Source organism: Schistocerca gregaria, chromosome 3, assembly GCF_023897955.1.
Source record: "Schistocerca gregaria isolate iqSchGreg1 chromosome 3, iqSchGreg1.2, whole genome shotgun sequence".
NCBI lineage: Eukaryota > Metazoa > Arthropoda > Insecta > Orthoptera > Acrididae > Schistocerca > Schistocerca gregaria.
In genome coordinates this window covers 147719390-147733867 of record NC_064922.1, presented here as the reverse complement: position 1 = coordinate 147733867, position 14478 = coordinate 147719390, and the positions used below count along the sequence as shown (strand labels likewise).

General features: G+C 37.9%; 1 protein-coding gene across 1 annotated transcript in view; it reads left to right on the top strand.

The window, feature by feature from the left end:
- The first annotated feature begins 253 nt into the window (after window positions 1-253).
- LOC126355795 (splicing factor 3B subunit 3) overlaps window positions 254-14478 on the top strand; it is a 47467-nt gene continuing 33242 nt past the window's right edge. The window contains exons 1-4 of the mRNA XM_050006214.1: window positions 254-929; window positions 6150-6407; window positions 6493-6663; window positions 13775-13947. Coding sequence (XP_049862171.1) covers window positions 6182-6407; window positions 6493-6663; window positions 13775-13947 — 570 coding nt within the window. The 5' untranslated portion in view covers window positions 254-929; window positions 6150-6181. The remainder of the gene's footprint in view (window positions 930-6149; window positions 6408-6492; window positions 6664-13774; window positions 13948-14478) is intronic.

Below are 14478 nucleotides of genomic sequence, written 5' to 3'. Positions count from 1 at the left end.
TGCAAACTGTTACTTTTGATTAAAAGATACAATTCCAAAGATTACTTGGAGGCAAACAATTAGGAGACAAGTCTCCCAAATAGCTACTGAAGGAACTTAAGTAGTTGATGGGGACAGATTTGTTACCAGGAAATTCCAGCCACATGGTGTGGTTCAAACTACTTCCGGCTAACATTCGGACGATTTCAGCAGCTAACACAGAGATGCCTCTCTATGTTCTGGAAGCGGAAGTCACAGCAAACAGCTTGCTATACAACGATCTCTACGATGGGAGGCTTCTGTCATTATCAGAGATAGATTCAACGCATATCAACCTTCCTTTTGACTATTCAGCACCTTCGAGAGATATCACCCTCTAGTGAGCATATGCGAATTAATCGGAGTTTAGAACTGCTTTTTATATCTGAGCACAAATAATATGTCGGCAAAGTCTCTTGGTTCCACCCGTTCTAGCGCCAAATGATCGTCACGGTACACCTGTACCATTCGCTGCGAATCATCGTCTAATACCCTACTAACCAACAGGCAGGGCCTGCAGGTTTTGCAGGATCCGTCCGAAGTATCTGTGACCCGTCACTAAAATCCGCTAATGTGTGGGTAGCTGATGCGACGTGACGATGCTGTGACTTGATGGAAAGTACCATTACGGCCGATTTAAATTGGCATTTATTCGATTTATTCTAGCGAACCCAGGGGTCGTTGATCCCCCACTTCTGATTCTGTCGTTGAGGGTGGGGGCTACGCCTATGGAAGCCAGTTTGTACTTCCGGTTGCCGTTCAGAGATGTGCTACATCAGTTCGCAGCAGTCTGCCTCCTTCTCATTTTGCTGGTAGCCATATTAGAAAGTGTGTCGTGGCGTTCAGACGGTAGAAGTTTTCTCGGAAATGGATAATTGTTTTGCACATAACGGCCGTTTTTAAACTTAGAGGTAACTAATAAGTTTTTTGTGCTTACTGTGGTGATACATGATTTATGATTTCTGATTTAATATATATTAATATTCGTTCTTTTCGTAAATAGTTCGTTCTGTGCTGTTTTCCTTTGTTGATTTTCGCTGTCCATATTGTTTAATTTTGATGAAGTTATGTTACAGTTATTGCTATTCTGTATGTCTGTGTATCATTTTGATTTGGAATTGTTTTCCAATCGGCTCCCAAGCATTTTCTTCTATTTATGGGCAACGGATTGTAAAGCAGTGTTTAAATACTTGTACTGTAATTTGTCATTGTGGAAGGGGGTGAGACTAGTTTAGACATGCTAGATATTTTTTTGCCGACTCAGTGTAGCGATGTGCAGCTGCCTGAATTTGATTCATTTTGTGTAATGTGGAGAACCGTTTGCGTGAATAGCGGTCTCCTTTCACGTGTCTTTGTAAAGCAACACATCTTTAGTAATTAATCGTGTGTGTTTTGCTTAGGGAATGGTGTTTAAAGGCCACACAGTTGAAATTGAAAGCCAGCATTTTAGTGTTCCTAGTTATATTAACATATGTGAAAGTTAGAGGTGTAAGGAAATTTAGGGTGTATGTAAGCTCTTGCTCGGAATTGCCCCATGGAACATCGTGTTTACAGTGGATAATTATCTATTTTTTTTTATCTGATATTTCTGCGCGTAACAAATCTTATTGAACAGAATTTTACAAGGTTATCCTTCCAGCCACAAGGTGGAATATCAGGTCGTGTTGTATATGACAGTTAAACTGTTTTTCCCTTTATAAATCAGGTACTTTTGATTTAGGAGGAGGAGATATTCAGAGAGTTGTACTTTTGTATCACCAACAAATCTGACGGCTGTTAGTTTAGTGGAGAGGAGACTCTTGTAGGTTTGGGGAAATGTGCAGCTGACCTCAGCAGTTACAGACCTTAAGACAGCTGCAATTTCGAATGTAAAGGAGGTTGTGCTGTTAGATCACATGACAGAGTGTAGGCCATTGTTTGGAAGAAGTGGTGGGAGTGAGTACCAACTCACCAGCATTCTGAAATATTGTGGGCCAACTGACTGTTAATGTAGGAAAGTTATGTAGTAGTTTTCTGAAAGAGGATCAGGTAGTGATGTGAGTGGAGCTGGGAATATTCTTGGTAGGGTTGGAGAGTGTGATGTAGATGACGACCTGGAAAAGATACCTACTCAAACTGGTGGCACTAAAGTGCACTTCATGAAACTGTTTTATGATCTGCCTCATTGCTGCTGTTAGTTGTACATGGGGTTTGAGAAGCCACTGGTGGCAGAGGCATTTCAGTAGATAGGAGGTTCGTTTGAGAAGTTTCCAGAGAGCGCTAGACAACAGGCTGTACTGCGCATGCGCAGCTACGATGACGTAGGCAGTCCATGCTTGGTGCTTGCTCTGCTCATACGCTTTTCATTGTATTTCTCTTGGGGCATCATGTGAGCATGTGTAATCATGCACCATGTTGAGGACATACTGAGTTGTATTTAGAACAATCATTTTATCATATCCCACACAAAGGATGCAAATAACGAAGCAGTTCTTTGCAAAATATCATTTCAAAATTAGATTCCACAGCTCGAAGTACCATAAAATTTCTTGCAACAAATGCAGTTTCTTGTGTAGCTTACACCGGAACAAAGGATAATAAATTTCAGGACTATTTCAAAATTTGAAAAAATTAACATGGTTTTCTGCGAGGCAAAGAAGCTGTACAACTGATAGTTGATATTCTCGTTAAAACACTGTATGCTGTGTGTACAATTTAGCATAGAATGGCATTCTATAAATCTAAGACATAAACACAAATTAAGAAATAACTTCAGGCCTAGAGGAAGTACTAGGCAAATACCTTGTGATTGAAAAACACTTTCACAGAAGCCAGATTTGTAAAATTCTGCTACAGCTGTCATTTATATTCAAAACAAAATAATTAGTTCAAAAGTACTGACCAAATTTGCCTACTTAGTTCATATGTTCGTATGTATATAGCATTAAGAGATTTTAGTGTCATAAAAGGAACAGGACATCAGAGACTATTCCAGCAGCATTGGATTTTCATAAACCATACTAGAATGCTTCATTCCGTTCTAATTGGACATTTCTATGTCCAGCATGTATGAATCTGGCAGCTTGGGTGTGCCAGAAAAATTTTCCGGGTAGCTTCTGGCTGCCACTGCTCATACAGCAAACCGCCACACTTAAAGTAGCCAGAAGCGGGAGGAAGGCACTGCTCATATGGGAATTCAGCTCTGCGCATGCGCACGAGCCTGCTGGCAACTGCTCATACGAACCTAGGCTTGCACTTGGCATGATGTGCACATCACAGGCATGTAAAGGGGAATGAAAGGTTGGTAGAGCTTACAGGTGGCAGGTGTAGAGGGCTGTGGTAGGATTACACATAGTAAAATTCCTGTAGTAGTTGGTTTTACACGTTCACCGCTGATAGTTATCCCTGCTTAGTTACTTTTGTATGTGATTGTGCAGGGAAAAGGACATTGGATGATCTAAATTCATACGATCTGATGAAGACTATTTTTTCCGAACCAGGGTGCAGGGGAACAGTAGTAAGACTATAGATAATATTTTTAATTTTTATTAGGTAGGCATTCCGTTGGTAAAGGGGTGAATTGCCAATCCAGCCATGATACAGATTAAAACACTGAAAGGTTTTAAACAAAAATTATGTATAATTACAAACTATTGAAGTTTTTTTATAGCCATAAGGTACTAGAGTAGGTAGGGGGCTTGTTGTGCTGACAATGTAGATGACAAAAATGCTTTCCATAGCATATTTCTCATGTTCTTTGAAAATTGCTTTTTATTAGAACATTCTAAACGGGATACTGTAGAAGAAAGTGGGAATTATATCAAAATGTTACATGTAGTCACAGTTGAACTATAGTAGCCCATTACAAACTGTACTGTAAGGTGCTCAAAAGTGTTATAGGAAAGAAGAGTTGCAGTACACGAATAGAATAGGTAATTCGCAGGATAAAATTAAAACCATGTGGTCAGTCTTGAAGGAAGTATCTGGTCAGCAGCACAGTGTTGATGATGTAAAGATGGTATGTGGTAAAAATGCTTCTGCTACTGATGCCATATGTATGTAAAATATGTCACTTTCTGAACATAGCTGGTGAATTAAATAAAAACTGAGTTACTGCAGGGAATCTAACCCTCTTGGATAATGCCTTTCTGAGACAGATATTGGAAATACTCGTGTCGTACTGACTAGAGGGAGATTGTCAGTAATTAAATCACTAAGACTAGGACTTTCATGAGTGTGATAGTATCTAGCAAATACATATGCTGCACATATTAGCAATGTACCCTGCCATATTTATCTATTTTTTTTCCTTTAGGAATAGTCAATTTTCAGAACAGTTAAATTACTCAGTAGTAACACTGATGTATAACAGGGGGATTAATGTAGACAATTGTAGACTTATATCCATGCCATCAGTGTTTGCTGTTGTTATTGAAAAGGCTGTGTATATAAAAATAATTGATCATTTCATTTCACATAATTTGCTGTGAAAAGTACAGTTTGGTTTTAGAAGTGGCTTAACAACTGGAAATGCTATATTTGCTTTTCTCCATGAGGTACTGCATGTATTAACCAAGATTTTGAATGCTAGGCATCTTTAACTAAGGTGTTTGTGTTCACAAAATATTGCTCCAGAAGTTGGACCGTTATGGAAATAAGGAGTAGCTCACAATTGGTTCACCTCATACTTTAACAACAGACAGCAATACGTCATTCTCCACAGTATTGAGAATGGCTATAATGTGGGGTCCAAGTGGGGCACAGTTTAATAGGAGTGCCAGAGGTTAATATTTGTTTGTTGATGACACTATCTTGGTAATAAAGAATGCTGTATGCAATGTTGGTGTTGTTTCAAATAGTGCAGTTAAAGAAATGAGCATATGATTAGTGAGACTGCATAGTTCAAATGTGTAGGTGTTCAGATAGTAAACTGTTGTGAAAAGTCCATGTCCAGAATCTTGTTAGACTTAATGCTGTGATTAGAAGTATCTGAAGTGATACACAAAAAGTAGTCTACTTTGCTTATTTTCCTTTGGAAATACAGTATTATATTTTGGTTATTTCTTACCATTCTCAAAGGGTAATTTTGGCTCAGAAATGGTTGGTCTGGGCTGACAGTGTTGTAACTTCATGAAACTCATGTTGGCCCATGTTTGGGTATTCTGACATTGGCCCCCCTACATGTATATTCTTTACTACACTTTCTGGTTAACAATATCAGTTTATTCCCATGAATTAGCAGCTTTCACTCAGTTAATATTAGGCAGAAATTTAACCTGCATTTGTCTCACTTCATTGACTCTGTAGAAAGATGTGTAGTAGTCTGCTGCGCCAATTTTCATTAAGTTACTTCAAGGATTCAAAAATCTTACCAATAATCCACACTCTTTCAAATCTAAACAGAAATATTTCCTCCTGCATCGCTTCTATTGTCGAGGTGTTCGATGAAAACTGATTTTTGTTATTTCTTTTATGTTGTAATTTAATGCACTGACACATTCCATCACATTGGAGACTTGCTTGTCAATTTGGTCCTATGGAACCAGATGTGTAAAATAAAAGAAAATATGTTTGATAAACACTAGCACAGTTCCCTGTGCAAATGAAAACAAATGTCAGATCCAATACTGCTTTGTGTTAGGAAGGTTAATGTAATCATTGAAAAACATTGATACACTACTCAGATTTTATAGATTAGTCTTTCAAATTGTGATAGAGCCTTGGTATCAGTTGTTGACATATTTTTATTTGCTATAATTGTTACATAATTAATTTCATCTCTGGAAATGGAATGCTTGCAAGAAATTACCTGTACTGTCGTGTATTGGAATATGATCTGATGAGCAAAATTTAAAATGTTGGCATTGGATTTAATGATTATTGGGATTTGTTTCAAGCAACCACATGATATTGTCCTATACTCAGCATAAAATAATTATGGTGTTTCATTCCATTTAATTCAGATGCTGTTTAGTGGGATGTATCAGGCTTAGGACTTGCATTACATTTATCAAACAGAAAACGGTTAACTGGCTACAGAAGTTAATGTAAAGTATTTCAGTGTTGAGAGATCGAAGATTTATGCAGATATTGTCATAAGTAGTTGGATATATATTGTGAAGAGATTTTATATTTCATACATAATTTAATAGTTCCAGGTTTCCAAGAATAAGATAAACACAAGATGCATCTATACAATTTAACACTACAGCGTGCCACTGGCATTACTCATGCTGTCCATGGAAACTTTAGTGGCAGTAAGACTCAAGAGATTTTAGTTTCCCGTGGGAAATCTTTGGAACTTATGAGACCGGATCCAAACACAGGAAAAGTTCATACATTGCTGACTGTGGAAGTGTTTGGAATTATTCGGTCTCTGATGGCTTTCCGTCTTACTGGTGGGACAAAAGGTTTGTCAGTGCATTAACAATGTGAATGCTATATTCTTTGTTTTATTGGCAGTTTTGTAACGGTTTAAATTCTTGTTCATTCCAGATTATATAGTAGTTGGTTCAGATTCAGGAAGAATAGTGATTCTAGAGTACTCACCATCAAAAAATATTTTTGAGAAAGTTCATCAGGAAACTTTTGGGAAGAGTGGATGTAGGAGGATAGTACCAGGACAATACTTGGCTATTGATCCTAAGGGAAGAGCTGTGATGATTGGTAAGTTAGTGTGTTGCATTTAGTTTGTATTGTCGCTGTTAAAGTTAGTTGACTGTTCAGAGCATAAGACAGTGATTGTGATGTTTTATAGAACCAGTCTATTGTTCAGCAAAGTGGCGAAAGAAACTGGTTTTATTCAAATATGCAAACTAGCTTGAGCATGTAACTTTGAATAGTTTGAAAAAGTTTTGGATTTTGTTTCTGTTAAAATGCAGGTTTGTCTTTTCTTGCACATGGGACACTTGTAATGTTAGTTACCACCATGGAGACTAACTTTGTCACATTCAGGTCCATCATTCCTAAGCTTATATCTCCAGCTTTCATATTATAATTTACAGATTGAAAATATGTTAGATGCACTGGCTCATTAAAGGTGTTTTTGTATGGGTTGATATAATCCAAGTTCGTAATTGTTACATTGTGTATAAGAATGTTATCTCAAATCTCTGTTCCAAATATGCAGCTTGTACATTGTGCAATTTTGTATTGAGTGTTGGCAGTGAAATAGGATGAACCTATAGTCAGTTGTCGTTAATCATTCATAATTACCAAGGATCTGCAAATAAAGTTAGTTCGTATTTTGTTCCATTAAGTTTAGAATTCAACATCAGTTTTTGTCAAAACCGGAAATTGAGACAGAAGAGTAGGTCATCAAAATGATCATGTAGATCTCAGTGTAGGCTGTGTGTCCAATCTATGACAGTTGTATTTTTGTGTTGATTTGTTTGCTTCATCGAATCACTAATCATATTCCAACCTGGCCTACAATTTGAGTTACGGCACATCTAGTTTTCTTCTATTCACATTTGTTGACTTTGACAACTTAACAACCAGACTGTCGTATTCTAATGTAACAGAGGTCCCAGACTTACCTGTGTGCCAGTAATAGGTATATTGGTAAGCAACTTGAAAACCAGATAAGTTAATACTATTTTTTGATTCTCCATATTGGAAACACAGGGAGTAGCAAAAAGAATCATCTGATTTTGCATGTCTGTATTTCTGAAACGAATAAATACATACAATGAATTATGTTTTTTGATGAATGATAAACTTCTTTTTCATACCTTTTCATAGGTGGTCAATATGCCTCCCTTGAGATGCTGCTGTATTCAGATTGTTCCCACAATGCAGCAAACATGTCTTGAATTACAGCTTCCACAGCTGCTGTTTGCAGTGTATGTCCCTTCATTGTTGTTGGTAACAGGAGGTGCATTAACAGTCATAAACACCTGGTGGCCATGGAGGCGAATAATGTAAGGCTGAATCATTTGGTCCAGTGCAGTTGAGTCATAATTCAGGAATCCTTTGATTTAAAAATTCCCACAATTTCAGATACCAGTGTAGTGGTGCCCCATCATGTTGGTAAATGGTCATTCGAATCGGTCTCAAACTGGGGGAAAATAAAGTTCTCAAGCATATCGAGGTGCATGTTTCTTATAACATTGTTTTTTGGCAAAGAAAAATGGACTATACATATTTTCATGTGAAACTGCACAAAAAAAGTTAGATGTCGCAGAACTCCACTTGTTGCTTGTCACCTTCATGAAGAGCTTACAGCAGCTGAATTTTGCACATGGTTTCACGTGTAAACGTAAACACATGCCAGATGGACATTGGGGGCTATGTTGAGCTGCACGGCAAATGGTTTTACACAAACTGCTTATGAAACTTTATCGGTTTTTAAATCAGATTGTTTCTGAAGCTAATAAACATACTCAATAAACTTATTCTTTTGTTTCCTTCTTAATGACTGGGGAACTCAGATTTTTTAATACCTTTTCATAGTTGTTAAATATGTATAATCAATTTGTATCTTCTGCTGAAAGAAATAATTCATTCATTGATTCTGATTGGCTGCTGCATACTGCCACCCAGTTGGCTTAGTTAATGAATTGTCAGTATCAGCTCGCAACACTAGAGCTCTTGAAGTCTTCGGCAATGGAATAGTATTCAGAAGCATTAGATAGTTTGTCATTTTTCTCATGGGTTGCCAGTTCACTTTCGTAAGACAGGAGGCTGGCACGCCTTCCCCTCCAGTGAGTGCTTCCCTGTCCAGCTCTGCTCTTGTATTTTGTCAGAGCTGTCATAAGACGTTCACATTGTGGTGTACAAACTTAAGTGGATGGAAGAACTAGTAAATAAACAGCATTAGCATAGTTACAGATGGTGTACGTAATAACACCTCACGGGTTTTGCATTATTTTTCCTTTACTCGACTTCCTGCCATTTATGACGAGTCATGTAAAATGTGGAAACATTTATCAAATAATGCTTCCAGATTCTGTTACCCAGACGATGGCATTCTATTTGTCAGCAGATTGTACATCTGAATTAATGATGTGAAGAGAGCAACTTTGTTGTTTGAAAACTGATATTGGTTTTCTTTTAAATTGTCATGCAGTTTTTTACTGTACTATGTGCAGTAGAACATGTATTCCCTGTACGTAAATACTGCCAAGATTAGAAACAGATAGATATTGAAAGAGGTTTTGGGTCACCACCAGCCTTCTCTGCATAAAATACCACGTCCCCTTGTCATTCTGTGTTGCATTTTTAAGTTTGTGTGTGTGTGTGTGTGTGTGTGTGTTGTTTGTGTTTGTTTGTTTGTTTGTTTGTTTGTTTGTTTGTGTTTGTGTTTGTTTGTTTGTTTGTTTGTGTTTGTTTGTTTGTTTGTGTGTTTGTGTTTGTGTGTGTGTGTGTGTGTGTGTGTGTGTGTGTGTGTGTGTGTGTGTGTGTGTGTGTTTTTGTTTGTTTGTTTGTTTGTTTGTTTGTGTGTGTGTGTGTGTTTGTTTGTGTGTGTGTGTGTGTTTGTTTGTGTGTGTGTGTGTGTGTGTTTGTTTGTGTGTGTGTGTGTGTGTGTGTGTTTGTTTGTGTGTGTGTGTGTTTGTTTGTGTGTGTGTGTGTGTGTGTGATCTGTGCTTCATATATGAAAGCAGAAAGACATGATAGATTCAGTACTGTATGCTAAAGAGTTCAGTCTAATTTGACCACAAGGGAAAGTGTGAATCATGGCACAGTGTGTCTGCAAGGAATATGTGAATAATAGATTTCAGGTTTTATACTGTTCATTGCTTGCATTATTTTGAAGCAGTAGATGTAAGGGAATATTTGAAGTATTTTAGGGCAAAAAGAAATAGTGTGTATCCTACAGCTAATATTATTCCTTAACAATAGTAAAATTTATTGTTCAGTACACTGATAAATTGGGCTCAAATTTATTGCAGTGTGCATTCTTTTGTTAACGTTTATTTTATTGCTTAATAAATTTGTTTGCAACAAAAGTGATTCTATGCAATTAATCTACAGGGTGATTAAAAAAGAATACCACAACTTTAAAAATGTGTATTTAATGAAAGAAACATAATATAACCTTCTGTTATACATCATTACAAAGAGTATTTAAAAAGGTTTTTTTTTTTTTTCACTCAAAAACAAGTTCAGAGATGCTCAATATGGCCCCCTCCAGACACTCGAGCAATATCAACCCGATACTCCAACTCGTTCCACACTCTCTGTAGCATATCAGATGTAACAGTTTAGATAGCTGCTGTTATTTCTCATCAGTGGTGGCTGGGAGAGGTGGCCGAAACACCATATCCTTAACATACCCCCATAAGAAAAAATTGCAGGGGGTAAGATTAGGGCTTCTTGGAGGCCAGTAATGAAGTGCTCTGTCACGGGCTGCCTGGTGGGCGATCCATCGCCTTGGGTAGTTGACGTTCAGATGATAAGGTTTCATAACTAATCTTTTTCATAGGACTCTCCATACAGTTGCTTATGGAATTTGCAGCTCTCTGCGAGTAGATTTTCCTGGGCTGCGAACAAAATCATCACTCGTTCTCGGCCGTCCAGAACTTTTCCCTCTGCACAAACACCAATTCTGTGTAAACTGTTTATACCAACGTTTAATACACCACCTATCAGGAGGTTTAACACCATACCTCGTTTGAAAGGCACGCTGAACAACTGTCGTCGATTCACTTCTGCCGTACTCAATAACACAAAAAGCTTTCTGTTGAGCGGTCGCCATCTTAGCATCAACTGACGCTGACGCCTAGTCAACAGCGCCTCAAGCGAACAAATGTACAACTAAATGAAACTTTATAGCTCCCTTAATTCGCCTATAGGTAGTGATTAGCTCTGCCTTTTGTCGTTGCTGAGTTTTAAATTCCTAAATCACCCTGTATATTCTGTGTAATTCCTGTAATATTGGGTAACTGCATGCATTGTGATGATACTGCTTTGGTCCGTGTTGCTGATAATACACTGATAAAAACAACAAGGCACTGATGTATGCATGTAGTTGTCCAAAAGTAAACAAATTAACAGGAAACATTCATAAAATTCCTGTTTACCCAAAGATGTATTTTCTTCCAAACGGTTCTCATTCTTAATTACGAATGACTTGTCCTGCAGAAAGAGTGCTGTTCATTGAAATGCTCTGGAAAAAGATAACTATTGCAACAGCCCTTTTGCGTATATACTTACCATTAATGATCAGTGTAAAATGAGGATTTGTTTGGGCAGTTTTAAGCCTCTATTGGTCCTGTCTTTGATTTCTGATTGACTAACATAGCAGCTGTAGCTGGGATGGACTAGGACCTTGACTTTTCTGTTGGTTGCATTTTTTTCCCAGTCTGTTGCAATAATTTTACCAAGATAATCATGAAGAGAAATTTAGTTGAGAGTGCTAGATTGGAAACCTAAAAGTACCAGACTTTCTCAGATATCAGTTTTCATCTATTATGATTATTTTATTAATGTGATGAACGAAAAGTTGCACTTTGACTCAGAGCTGCTGGTGAACTCCTGGTTTCTTATGAGCTGCTTTGAAGACAGGAAAAAGGCAAGGGCATACCACTTTCAGTATTACAATGTCTAGCAAAGCATGGAAGTGTTCAGGACATCTTTAGCTTTGTCACTAAGAGGCAAAACATGTTAATATTACGTTAGTATTGAAATGGGACAATTTCTCAGTCATTGTAATGTATGCAACTGGTGAGTAACATTTGGCCTCTGATAACCCTTTGTTAACTGAATTTCAACACACGTGTAGGCCACAAAAACACACACACACACACACACACACACACACACACACACACACTGTTAAACTGTGTATGTAGTTCATCGGAGAGTGTGTATTGACATATTGTTATTACTAGAATTGACAGACCATATTGATGGCCCAAAAAGTACCCAGTGTTATTGATATGTACGATGTGTGGTGAAGCTGAAAATTGATGACATGACAATATTTGTATTTGCAACTTACATGTTGACAGAGCTGTGTGGATCAGGCAAATTGGTGGTGTGCACTATTTTCAGTTTGTCTTTGAACATTAAATCCCTCTGGTTCAATTGTTGAAGTTCTTTATATCTCAACAGTTTAATAGGCTGTGCAGTGATAGTAGTATCCAGCACCTTAGGGTGGTCAATGGAGTATTCACTATGGCAGTGCTTCATGTATTTGAAAACGTAGAAGGCATTGCTGTATATTTGAAATGGCTGTGAAATAAGATTACCGAAATATACAGAATGGTCAGGTTGTCTGAAAAGCTTTGCAAGTCTGTTGCAGGGTAGGTTGTGCTGAGGAATTATTATTGTTGCAGTTTGCAAGTTAATTAGCATGAAGATAGCCAAAATGGCTGCTGAATGTCCAAATTCAGACATCCTGCCAGAGACAATTACTGCCAGTAAACATAGTGTAGATGATAGTGCACCAGACTGCTTAGCCTTTGGCTTGGGTTTGGTCCTTACTACTCTGCCATGTCAAATTTTTGCATTGCTCTTTGGTTGTAGGAAACCAACCAAAAATCAATGTCGCACCACACCTTCTCTGGAGGGCTCCTTGAAGTTTTTGTGCAACTGCCTGATTGACTAACTTCAATTCTAATTAACTCTGAAGCAACAGAACATATCAGATTTTTTTCATAAAGATTATCAGCACAACCTACCCTCCAGCAGCACCCTTACAACTTTGCCAGACTGTTTCCTGACGACCCTGTATAATTGCAAGACAGATATAATAACTCTAGGTTTCAATAACAGTTCTGCTAATAGTTTGCTGATATTACAGTGCCAAATTTTGTGCCTGTCGCTACAAATTTAATGTCTAATCTCTCGTTGACGGCGATTGCCTTTCCCATCAAATGTGTTTTACTTCTAGATTGTATGTCGTGTCAACATCAAAAATTTGTGATAAGATGCAGGATTAATTTCAAAATAGTCTTGACATATTTAGGTCTGTAGCTATGCTTTCTCATTTTGTCGTCTTTTTTGTAACGTGCTAACTACCTGCAAACTCTGTCTTTTATGTATTTGACATCACCAACCTTCTAAAATTGTTACCAACTGACTAATATTACAGTTGTGAGGGTTGCTTCAATGTATTGGTTTGACTAACTAGTATTGTGTGTATATATTCAGTGTATTCAGACTCCTTTTGTGTGATCTTTTATCACAATGGTATTTTTGATATTGTTAAACAGGATTTGTCTATAGTGTGTGGATTATCTTAATCTTCTATTTCCAACAATATTATGAAAAGGAGAGTTGACTCACCATATAACAAATGTTGAGTTGCAGATAGGCACAACAAAAAGCCTACGAGGGCTTTGTCAAAAATAGATAGGCGTGCACACTCGTGCAAATGCATCTCTCACACATGACTAGTCTCTGGTAGCTGAAGCCACACTTCGAGGAGCAGTGGATAATGGGGGAGGTAACAGGGTGGGGGTAAGGAGGAGGCTGGGGTGGGGACGGGGAGGGATAACAGGGTACGGGTGGGGGATGCAGGTACAAGGTGGTGAGAAGATAGGGCAGTTAGGGGCAGTCAGGAGGTTAGACGGAGGGCAGGGGAAGGGGGGGTCTTCTTGGCCGAAAGCTTATTTTGTGATAGTATCTTGTTGTGCCCATTTGTGACTCAGCGTGTTTGCTATTTGGTGATAGCAACTATCCTTTTCATAATAATGCTACATTCTATACTGGATTTTACATTTTTTTTACTATTATTTCCTTCAGTTGTACAGCCATTTGTTATAGCTTTTAGTCCTGAAGTTAAATTGGATATGATTTGTGTAATTGTGATGTAAATTATCTATTGCAGGAGCAATAGAGAAGCAGAAGTTAGTATATATCCTCAACAGAGATGCTGAGGCAAGGCTTACCATTTCTTCACCATTGGAAGCCCACAAAAGTAACACTTTAGTTTACCACATGGTTGGAGTGGATGTTGGTTTTGAAAATCCAATGTTTGCTTGTTTGGAAATTGATTATGAGGTATGTACTGTAAATTCTAACCAGCCTATAAAGTTAAAGCTAGTTAAATGTAACTATCTGCTTCTAATTGGTTCTTTGATATGCACTGTTGGATTAATTTTTTTCTTAGTTAAGGTTCGTATGAGCAGTTGCCAGTGGGCTCGTGTGCATGTGCAGTGCTGAATTAGTGTATGAGCAGTGCCTTCCTCCCGCTTCTGGCTACTTGAAGTGTGGCTGTTTGCTGTATGAGCAGTGGCAGCAAGTAGCCAGAAGCTACCCGGATAATTTTTTTTTTGGAGTGTCCAAGCTGCCAGATTCGCACATGTGCAGAGCAATCTGAGTTATAGTGGGGCCCATGTATATGTTTTGTGTCTTTGTAATATTGCTGGTCTCTTCGGTACAGCTCCCATGTCAAATGAAATCAAATCAGATTTGTGGCCGTGAGCCATCAAGTGAATTAATACATTCTCATAATCGTGAAAGACCAAAATAAGTTAGTACTTTCAATTTTCTGATTTTATATTATTGCCACATTATTAGCAATCAACCATT